General features: G+C 41.8%; 1 protein-coding gene across 2 annotated transcripts in view; it reads right to left on the minus strand.

Moving 5' to 3' along the window:
- ASPSCR1 (ASPSCR1 tether for SLC2A4, UBX domain containing) overlaps positions 1-12,029 on the minus strand; it is a 37,684-nt gene that overhangs the window by 23,708 nt on the left and 1,947 nt on the right. For both annotated transcript variants that reach the window (XM_053960139.1, XM_053960140.1), the window contains exons 2-6: positions 11,906-11,961; positions 11,113-11,224; positions 7,269-7,369; positions 1,066-1,123; positions 196-269 (exon numbers count right to left, since the gene is read on the minus strand). In XM_053960139.1, the coding sequence (XP_053816114.1) occupies positions 196-269; positions 1,066-1,123; positions 7,269-7,369; positions 11,113-11,224; positions 11,906-11,961 (401 nt within the window). The remainder of the gene's footprint in view (positions 1-195; positions 270-1,065; positions 1,124-7,268; positions 7,370-11,112; positions 11,225-11,905; positions 11,962-12,029) is intronic.

Genomic DNA, 12,029 nt, shown 5'->3' on the forward strand with positions numbered 1-12,029 from the left:
AAGCACATCTGGACAGCAGTTTGAGATAAACAGGCAAATGCAATAATTTCTGAGTGCCACAATGTTTTAATTTGGCTCTTTTTTTGTGACTTTTCTTTTTGTTTTTTTTGTCTTTCTTTTGGTACTTAAAACAAAATAAATTCACCATCAGAGTGGAAAGGGAAAATAAAGAAGCCAAATTTTGCTTCTCCCAACCTGATAATGGCATTGCCTCCAATCAGGCCAAGTGATTTCAGTGTTGTCTTCTCCAGGGTATCTTTTCCTGATATCTACAACAAAACCAGAGGAGAGTAATTATGGCCTCTGATTCCCCAGGAAAGCATGTAAAGCTCTTTATAGAAAGAAACTTGTATCCAAAGAAACACCACACAACACAAGAAACAGGTGAAAACACACTCCTGCAGTTGAAAATCAGACCTGTATCCATCTGTATCAACTTGTACTCTTTCACCAAATTCACAGCTTATTAAATCATCTCAGTGGAAGATGACCTACATATATTTTCATCCCATACACACATCCAAGTGGGATCCAACTACAGCAAAGCTACTTTTATGTCAGAAGTTAAACGACAGGCAACATCTCAGAGCTGCAAGACAGATTATTTCCTTACATACACCTCCTCTCCGTCTGTAATGACCTGTTCCAGAATAAAGACGATCTGTCCACGGAGGTCAGTGGGAAGTAAAGGGGACAGCTAGGGAGAGTGAATATCCACATACAAAATATTTAACAAAACATTAATAGCAAAAGATCAAAACAGAGAAAAGCAAATATTTATTAAAATGAAAACACTGTTTTGACTCAAGCTTTAAAAGAAGCTGGAAAGAAAAACACAAATAGGTCATTGAGCTCATTTTATGGGCTCAGAGGTCTCAACAGCACAAGGTTACGTTCCAAGAGAGCTTTTTTCCATACAGACACGTCATGCGTTGAAAAGACCAACATTTTTCTACTTCCCCTCTCAAGAAAGTTCAAAAGAAACACTTTCCAGGCTGGAAAGCAGAACTAAGTTTTCTTATGTTTTAGGGACATGAGACAGTTGAGAGGCCTTTGCTGCCTTACCTCATCTCGCATGTAAATACAGACTGGAGACAATTCACCATCCCGTTCCATCAACTCCCTGCAAGAAAGAGCAAAACACTGCAGCATCTGCAGAACAGCCTACCCCCTCCAAAACCAGCACAGAGGAACAGTACAAAGTGAAATCAGCAGGAAACACTGTCCTCCATTTTTCTCCAGCAATAACCACTACACAGTTCACAGGATCACTGTTAGACTAAGTAAACATTTTGCTTCAATGCATTCACTTTTCCTTAAACACAGCCTAAAAGTTTAAAAACAAAGAAATACTTAAATTCTGAAATTAGCTGATCATACTAGGTAAATTTAAACTCATCACTGTTTGTGTGCCTCAGTACCCAATCTGAAATGTTATCTAGTTATATTTGCTCTTTTTAATCCAAGTTAAAAACTTCACCACAGTTTAGACTGAATTCACTGGGGAGAGATCCATTTCTTTTCACATATGCACAACAACAAACAAAATTAAATACTGCTCCAAAGCAATCAACTAAGGACAAGAAACTTGCCTTACTATCATTTTTAAAAAAGAAAAGAGAAAGTAAGCAAACAAAAACAAAGAGCATGAACTTTCAGATTCTGGAGACCATGAAACAAGTAGAGCCAAATGAAAGGCTGTCACTGTAGACAAAGTGAAAATCAACCCATATGTAAGGATTTCAGTGATGTAGGACACGTATGAGCAATGATGCAAACTCCTCACAGCCCATCTCTAGAGGAAGATGGAAGTGAAGGACCCTTAGCATCGAGATGGGGAAAAACCAGTAAGATGCTACTCTTTCCATTTTCCTCTAGATAAGCAATTCTGAGGCATTCCAGTAAAAGAGAAGCTTTATTACATATTCACTTGCTCAAATACAAAAGACAGACAGGGAAAGGACAATCACAGCCTATCACAGGAATTCTCAGTTCTCATCCAGCCAAGATGATCTGATTTCAAAAGGGGGAAAAAAAAAAGGATTGACACTTTCAGTAAGAAAACCTCAGATGTCTACAGAAAAGTAAAAAGCCTTACAGAATTAACCAGTACATTATGCTGAAGCACTGGAATCAGTGAGAGCATTTGATTCAACACCAGAAGAAGCTCTGTCACATTCGTTTCCACTTTCAGGAAAGTGAAACTCAAACTGAAATCAGACGAGAAAGTGGTAAAATGTGAGACTGAGGAGAATGCTTTGCTTCTCATCCCAAGCATGCCAATCTAAGAGGTGACCAGAAAAACACTGTCCGCTCTAAGATGGTGCTGGTTTGGAAAGATATACCTGTCTGAATTCGCAAAAGCATTTTTACAGAAGTTTCAGATTCACACATTTCAACCTAACTCAGCCCGGGAAACTACAAAAGATAATAACATTGCCCACAAAATTCCCCATCTACACAATGAGAACTGACAAGATTTATCCTTCTCCATAGACCCCAGTAGCTCTTCTTAGCACATTCTGTCTCAAGCTCCCTGTGCTTGCAGTTGCACCAGGATATCCCATGGTAAAGAGCTGCACTCTATATCCCATCTGCACTGCAACAACTGGTTTATCATGAAACACAGAACAGCTCTAACTCCTCCTCATAGTAAATTCCCTTCTTCTTACTGCTCTCTGCAGTCCAGTCGGGGGGGGTAGGTGGAGGGAATGGCTTTCCACTCACCCCACCAGGAAATCATCACCCATCACTCGTGACTTGAAGAGAAACCACCTCTCTGCAAAGCAGATAAGGAAATCCACCTGGCAGACCAGGAACATCCTTGCTCACCTCCTGAGACATCTGGAGGCAGTTCCCAAGGTCAGCCTGCCATTTCATGCCTGACTACACAAGTGTTTGGTATTGAACACCAAAGGAGCTTTGCAAATGAGTGACTTACAGGGTTATGTGAACACTTCCACTTAGCTGTCTCTTCAGCCACCAGATTCTAGTCCCTGCAGTGAATTTCACAGGAAAAAAATAAAACCTGCAGGACCCTAGCAGCCTGGAAAAAAATCCAGTAGTTTTCAGTGAAAAGTAGAAGTTTTGGAAGATATTTCTACTTCACATTACCCTGTATTGTTTGTAATTCCCCAGTAGCAGTAATAGCTGCACTTTCTCCTAAATACAGCTGCAAAACATTGATCAGCTTGGCATTCAAGTGTCCCAAAATTTAAGCAGAAGCTCAGACTGCTTCTCTCTAGTACATCACTTATACCTATACTTGTACATTCAGGGTACATTCCCTATCTTGTGCCTAAATTTGTGAGCATCGTAACTGGGGCATGGAACAGGGTTAACTCCAAGAACGTGATGTCAGTGAATGCTTGCTGCATTATGACTTTTCCTGGAAAGGAGTTTAATGAACAGAGTCCCACCACTTAAAACATTGTGCCTTCAGCATCACATAATTTAAACACTTCTATTTTGAGATGCAATATTACCAGAAACAAAGTTATGTCAAGGAGTTATGTAGGAAAAGGATCCCTTAAGTACCAGTCAAAATCCACTCAGGCAATCAAGCGTCTGGTTCTGACTGTACATTGCACGGTCTGTCTGCGCTGTGGCCACGCTGGCTCCTGCTCTTAGAAAAGCTTGGAACTCCACTAACAGACATGCAATATACCCAGCCAGCAGGAAAGTCCACCTTAGGACACAGGTAACATTTTCTGTTATGGTAACAAAAACATAACCTTTTGCACTTTAACAACCTGCTTGCCCAGCAGAAGACCAGAGTCTGCATAATCAAACTTAGCCCAGCATGAAGTGACAAAAGAAACTGAACTGAGAGGGAATCAGCCAGCCTCTGAAGTGGAAAATGAAAGGAAATAGCCATTAAATTCCATGAAAATTCATCAAGGACATTTAAACTTAGACTCAAAACTCAGCTACAATGACATATAAGTGAAACCAGAAGCCACTCAGGATCGAGAGAGCCACTGGAAAATTATGATACTCAATCTTTGAGTAATTCTCAAGAGCCAGAGAACATCAATGGTTTCCAATTGAAGGATGTGAGGGACTAAATCTGTTAAGCACAAACCACAACTGAGATGTCTGGTTTAATTGTAGCAGTCTATATGCCATCTTGATCAAATGGTTAAAAGCTTGCAACAGCACAGTGGTATGGGACAAGGCAAGTCACAATGAAACCCAGAGGTAGAGCAAATCCAAATAGAGCAAACTATAAAACCAGTCTTCAGGGTCAGGTCTATTTTAGGAAAGTCAGCAGCTGAGAACTACTTCCAGACCAGTTGCAACATATTCCAAGGAGTTTATAGTACCAAGACTGTAAGACCACTATTTCAGAACACTTCTCCCAGCCACCACAACAAATCCCATTGTGCAGAAAGCAACAGACACACCAGAGCATCCAAAATACTATATTCAAGTTTCAGATTATGAAACACAGTTAACTTCAAGGTGAACAACCAAACCAACACTAGAATAGGTTTGCCTCCATTTGTGATTCTGCAATTAGTTATTCTCTTTCAGGAACAAAATGCACTATACAATGCTCTGCAGGAATCAAGAGATTAAGTTGCTCATACAGAAGAACATTGTCTTGTGATATAAGACCCAGACTCCAACCCTCCCTTGCTCCTCTGGCAGCAGTACCTGAGGAAATTCCCAAGGCCAATACCTGATGATGAAAGGCAGAAAAAAGAATCTTGTCTCAATTGGAGAATTGGAACAAAAGATGACCAGAGAGTGCCTTCAGCACACCATAGCAGGTTACTGCACTCAGACTTCTCCAGACAACACAGGAAAGATACTCATCCCCACCTTATTTTCATTAGGTTTTGCTTCCAATTAAGCTTAGCTGTATCCCTTAAGGTATCCTCAAGAACAGTGCACAAAAGATAAAGAACTGATGAGACACAGAGAAACAGTACAGAATCACAGAAAAGGCAGACAGAACAGGCCAGGGAATACGAGCTTGAACCTCAAGCTGCTGTGTGTCAGGAAAAGTGGATGACAACCATTTAAGAGAAAAAAAGTCTTAGGTACAGTGGAACATGTCTTCACCAAAGACCAATAGAGAGGAAGCCAGTTTGACTTACAGAACCTAGTTTCATTCACTTTTCCAAAAACTGCTTTCTGCTTCAATCCAAGCAACTCTTTGAAGAGTCTTCTAAAAATGCGTGGAAAATATCTGAACTGAATGAATGACCAGTGAAGAAGAAGAAGCAGTGAAGTGAAGAAGCAGTGAAGAATCATAATGACTATCACAGATGTCTCTGAGTCTCTGAATTGCAGCTGCTCTATGGACAACAGCCCATAAAGCTGCTGAAACTGCAAACGGGCAAGAGTGGGAGATAGAAACGCAGGCTTCTTGATCACAGAGCAGACAACACTGTGCCCTCAACCAGCCTCTGCAGCACAGACTCCACGCAAAGATCCCCAGAGACTTATTTTTGTCTAACTCTTGGAAACAGCAGGCTCCTCCTCCAGCTGCTGCTAATCCATTACATGCACCCACTGAGGCAAGCACACACATCAAACATACTGTCCTCTCTTTGATGTGCTGCTCTTCAGAAGGGGAACGGCAAGCAGATTAGATTCCTTCATGTAGTGATCTGACAGGGCCTGTAAACATCTTGTGCAAGGACTGCCACACGCTGAGAGGAGGAGCAGCCCTACAATAGCTTCCAGACCTTCTTCAGACCCAATTAGCCAAGATGGATGCTGGAAACCCAGAGGAAATTCCAGTGGATTTAGAATACTTCCCCTCACGCACTTAGAGCGACCGAGCATTCCAGGAAAACGTCTCCAGTTAGAAAGTCCAAGGAAGGATTCAGCAAACATCAACAACTAGCTGACTAGTTAGTCAACTGAATCAAAACACATTGAACAGCAACTCAGCCCATTAAATTCATACAGATGGCTGTAGATCCAGCTTGTTCTGTGACTAAATCACACACAGCACCTTTGCTGCTTGTTGAACTTAATCAAGATTGCAAAGTCCATCCAAACATCTGAACTCAGCTTCCAGAGGCCAGAAAAGAGCAGCTGTGTTCTGAACTCAAGTTATGAATGCTTAGCACACTGCAGCAGTTACAAGCTTAAGAAGAGCAACATGTATATTAACTAGTAGTACTACAATGACCTGTAACCAATAAAAGCACTTCAAAAGAGCAACATTTATGAAAAGCTCAAAATTTAAACCAAAGAAACAATCAACTAATATGTGAGAAAGCCACACAGAGGTTATGTTTCATTGTCAATAATTACCCCTTCCACCAGTCTAGCAGTCCCCAAACTGCAACATGCACTTCTTTCCTCACGGAGGGCACAGAGGGTGTAGTAAGGGAGAAGAGGGGACTCAAAACACTCAGGAAAATTATACCTGTGTTTTTTGTCCTGCCTCTTTCCTCAATTAAAAGAAAGCTAATTATTTTATCTCTAGCATTTACATGAATACTGTTCCTGTACTTATTAATAAAGGTCACATTGTAGACATGGTCCATGATTAAAAACAGAACAGCTGTCACAGCTTCAAGGCTTCCTCTTCCAAACCATGAAAAATAGAAAAGAAGTGCCTTTCTCTGAGAAAAGTTTATTAGCTTGACATTTCAAAACAATACAGCCTTCTAAAATCAAAACTAAAGACAAGAGGTAGCACTCAATGTAGACTGGACTAAAATAATAAGATTCCTACCATGTACATGTTCAATAAATAAAGAACCAAAAATTCTTCCATTTAAACAGGATCTAATCAGTCTTTTGAAGATTCCACTTTTGAAGATTCTGCTGAGAGCTCCAGATTTCCTTGAAGAACTTGCACAACAGCAAGCCCCAAAAGCAGTAGCAACCCATACGAAAGAACCCCCTGCACTACAGGGAACTGCAGCACAGAAATACTGGGGATCGAGATCATCCAGGCTTCTCACACACATCTCTAGCAGTAACTTGACTTCAAACAGGTTTGTGTAAAAGGAAAGTGGTGCAACATATCCCAGCATCTTCACAGCTTTAGCAGTTTGTTACCAGTATATACCCTGAATCAGGAGTAGTACTCCTGGATCAAAAAACAATAATAAAATTATGGATTGTCAAATATGAAAGAGCAAGGAAAATGCAAACATCTCTGTTATAAAGGAGAAATCACAATCAAATAAATGTAAATTCTACAAATTTGAAGGATTTAGCTGAGTCACTGTAACAAGTAATTAGTGGCATGCAGAGATCCATCCAAACAAGTATTTTCTCACTGCATTGCTCACCTGATCTTTGCAAAATGGTTGAGAAGTTCCCACAAGGTCTGTTGACAGAGAAAGGTGTCTTGCAAACGGGAGCCATCGTCTAATTGTAATGCTATCCGAACCTATAAGGACACCACAATTAATTAATCTGAAAATTGAATGAAAACTTCTTCACAACTCTTTAAAATACTGCGGTGCTTCTTGTTCATTGGTGCAGGCCTGAATTCTGGCCTGAATTCCTGTTCGTTTGGGATGAATGAGCATGGGGGAAGCCATCCTGGAACACTAACCAGCTTTCATGGGCCCCTCTCCCCTGCCGTATCTTGAACTGAACATATTCAGAGAAAACCAATGCAAACATCCCAAATAATATGCCATCATGAGCAACGGAGGCGTTCTGTTTTATACCAGATGAAACTTTACAGTAGGGGCCTTCACAGCTACACAAAACAAATTGCAATAACCCAGACATGACTGATGCAGCTGCACCATCTAAAACACCAACACAGAGCTCTGTCTACTTCAGCATCATTTTGCAGAACAACTTCCCTGGGACAAAACAGGTCACTTGCATATCCACACACAGAAACAATGAACACAGTCCCCATCTATCCCTGCTTTACTGAAGACTTAAACAACCATTACCAGTCCAAAGAAATGACGTTTGTAACTTGCAACTCACTAATGCTTCCTAACCACTACATTTTGACATACAATTTAAGAGTGAAGTAACAAAAAATCTCAACAATAGTTCTGGTCAATAAATTATCGAGTTCTTGACCACCTGCAGAAAAAGGCAAGAGCTAGCTAGCTGTCGATTTTAACAACTCTTTTCCAATCTGGAATGTGAATATCCACATGCATTATAAGGCACCACATAGTCTTTAGAGAATTGCTTCCCTACCTCTCCCTCACAAAAAAAAAAAAAAACCCAACAAAAAAAAAAAAAAAAGAAACAACAAGACATTTCTAAAGTGAACACATGCTGGGGTCACTCCTGAAGAATTTGCAACTCCTAACTGTCCCAACGGAAAAGTTTAGCAGCTAACCAAGAGACAGATAATTATCTATTCTCTAGATAATATTCTGCAGAGCACTTTAGGTGTTATCTTAACCTTTTAGAGAATATTCAGCCTTTTCCAGAATGTCTAACTCTTTAAGTTTTCCCAATTAGCTCACCTGTCTAAAGAAAAATCATACAAAGTCCTGTAGCCACTAGATACAACCTGGTTTCTCCAGTCAACTTTAATTTTCAGAAGTCCACAAAAACTGGCTTTATTCCAAAGCCTGAGGAGGACATTAGCCCCAGATAGCCAAAGCCACTTTCTTTCATTCTGTGTTTTCATGTGTCCCTACTAATACTCTCAGTGCAGCCTCTTACCAAGTGCAAGGTGTGTGTGCAAGCATGAGGGTAGGAGCTACAGAGAGGTGGGAAAGAGACATCACACATTCCAGCAATTCACTGTGATTTCCATGGATTTGTCATCTGCTTTGGCTCCCACCAGTCCTCACAGGACTGCAAATGTTGATCTGCTGGAGACAGGAATTTTTCTACATAAAGGAAACAGTGGCATCATCAATAATGAGCCGACAGTACAACGTCGTTTCACCCCACCACTAACAAAATCTCCCAGTTTCTCCTACACAGGAGACAAGCTTTAGATTATTCTCAGCTACAGCAGAGCGATGACAGCTGACATCACCATTCTGTAAGAATCCAGGCCAGAAATTCAGACTACCAGTTGCATCAGTTTTTGGGCAACAGTTCAAAGCTAAACATGTCACGAAAGTCCTGTTCGCTCCATTAGAAAAGTCTCTTCCAAAACCCCAGGTGCTACATAAAATAGTAGAGACCAGTGCCAATTATCATCTAAGTTTACAAACATTAAAACAAGTGGCTGACAACTTTAACACTAGAGCTGTACTGATGGTGCTCCTGCGTCACCTGCTATCACAAAGGGAATTTGTTCCATTTTTCACTAAAGAACTGTTTTACAGGAAACAATATTTTCCCCATGCAAAGGCAAATCCAAAAGCTTTCTATTTTTATAACATCAGATTTGCTGAACAAACTCATGATTTATCAAAACCTGTATTCTGTCTCTAGGGTAACTGCTGTAACTAAAGGAAAGCACACCTACTTCCACACACATAATCTTAATAGAACATACAATAACAAAAGACACAGAATCAAATTCATCCCAACATTATTGCAGCCAGCTGGCATGACTGAGTCTGCATCTGAACTGCCACTACATTTCAGTCACAGTCACCTGGCTGTTACAGAATTCCCTGTTCTTTAACACATTCTCCCTGTGGTAGGGAATTCTTTTTAGTCAGTTGTTCTGTACAGTCTTTTCTTACAATATGAAATTCTCCCAAATAAAATCTGCTCAGGTTTGTGGGGCAGGGACTCAGTTTAGACTCCACTCTTCACATGCACATTTACTGTGTCTTCTCACCTTCATGACACAGCAACCAGCACTCTCAGGGAAGCCTCACTTCTGTATATTGTGTTGTTGAACTGCAGCTAAATAGTAACAACTTACACTTCTATTAGCTCTTCTCTTTTGTGATCTAGAGTAACAATTCCACACTACAGCCCCTCTCCTAACAGTGAATAGTCCTTCTTGCCCTTTCTCTCAATATAAGTTCAAGGAAAAAAAAACAAAAAATCATTGTTTTCCGTCAGTACCTCCCAAACTGGATGCAAATGTCAGATAGTCATCACTGCACCATTTCAAGAGAAACACTTTCCTCTGGAAGACAAACTCCATTCCACCACAACATTTCACTGAAAATTTTAAGCAGATGCTACTGGTTTGTGGTATTTTTTTTAAGTAAAGACATTATTTCAAGCACAAATGTCTTTCTACCCCCAAATCAGAAAAAGGGCATTAGTGCCAAAGCAAACAACATGGAGGTTTTACAGAGAAAAGCATGAACATCAGGGACCCCCAAAATTATGTCACACAGTGAACTAAAGCAGAGACTCCAAAGCTTTCTCACACCACAAAATTCACTTATCAGTTTCTCTCAGCTAGAGCAACTGCCTATAACAATCACCAATAACACTGCTTGGCTGACAGACATTAAGAGATCAGCACCAACAGACCTGAAACTTACATGAAAATGGAGAAACTTCCTATGAGGAAGTTAACAAATAGCAAGATGACTGTTAGTGATAGACAAATTTCCATTCCCAGGCTACTTAAGTAAGACCACACGTCCTTTTTACAGCATGAAAAGTTCACACTCAGTAACACCTATGCATCGCTTGAAAAGTTAGGCCTATGGCCACAGGGATATGTATAGAAAATTTTTATACTCCTAAAAGTGGTCATAATTTCTAGAGAAAACACCATCCAAAAGTCCTTTGCAAATAATACTAAACAGGGACATTTGGCCACTGATGAACACAGAATATATCACCAAAGAATCTAAAGCTGTGTAAACACACCATGAACACCAGTGCTGGGAAAGCAGCAGAACAGGATTCTGTAAGAATCTGAGATTTAGTCAAAATCCAGAGCTGGACAACAGCAACTGAAACAGAAATTAGGAAAGGGAACCGAATTAGTCATCACTGATGTTTAACTTCTTAGCTATCCATGACCACTAGTTTTTCAGCTCCCCAAACCATCCCACTCTCCTCTAGTACAGCTGGTACCCCATGCTCATGCAGACTCTAATACTTTCAGCTACTTAATTATTATTTCTGAAAGCAATGTAACCAGTCTTCAGCTGGTCTCTCACAGAGGCACTGGCCAAGCCAGCCTGTGCTCTTGGTCATTAGATCTGATGGGATCCTATCAGCACAACTGGTAACTGAACAAAACAGGTCACAGTGTGTAAATGAACATACCGTGGTTCCAGCTCCTGCTCTGCTGGAGACTGGCACCATCTCCAGTTTGGCATTGTTGGGCAGCCTAGCAAATCTCCACTGCAAAGACAGGTCCAACACATTCCTCTGAAACCTGAGGGAGAACAGAGCCTATGAGCAATACAAAGTCCAGGTATTGTGCAAGAGAATTCCCGGGAGGCTGACCAGAAGCCATAGAACATGATTCAATAATGAACAATTGGTAATTATAAAAGCAGCATCAACAAAAGCTATTCTGCACACCAAAACAGCTGCAGTTCGTAGAGGTCTCACAGAGAAGATACCCAAATCAATGTTCTCCCTTTAAAGGTTTTAAAGGATAAACAGCAACCAACTACATAACCAATCCTGGTTAAATACCAATGTACTTTTTTTTTTTTTTTTTTTGTGCTCACACAAACGAGTTCACAATTAAGACACCATAAAAGCAGAGGGTCGAACTCCCAGGCAAGAGGGGAGATGGGCGTTGCTGGTCTGTGGCCTGGATGAGGAGCACGCGTGGGTGTCCCGTGGCAGCGACACGGGGCCTCGCCGTCTGTCCCAGCACCGAACGGAACGTGGCACAGGGAAACCGGGGCGAACCGACCTGAGCAGAGTTCAGTGCGTGCCCCGGCCCCCCGCGCTCCCACCGCCCGCCCGCCGCTGGCTCCGCCAGGCCCCGGACGCGCCGCGGGCTCCGGCAGCGCCAGGCCCGGCGCGGAGAACGGCGGCGGGCGGGGCCTCTCCCGCGGCCGCAGGCAGCCGGACCCGGGCCCGGCGCCACGGCGACACTCACTTCAGGCCGTACTCGCCAGGGCTGCCACCCTGCTTCCTGCAGACCTCCTCGAGGACCTGCGGAAAGAAGAGAGGCGTCACGGCCGGCCTGCGGCCCTGCCACCGTCTTCCCCTCAGCCCCCTCC

Source organism: Vidua chalybeata, chromosome 19, assembly GCF_026979565.1.
Source record: "Vidua chalybeata isolate OUT-0048 chromosome 19, bVidCha1 merged haplotype, whole genome shotgun sequence".
Taxonomy (NCBI): domain Eukaryota; kingdom Metazoa; phylum Chordata; class Aves; order Passeriformes; family Viduidae; genus Vidua; species Vidua chalybeata.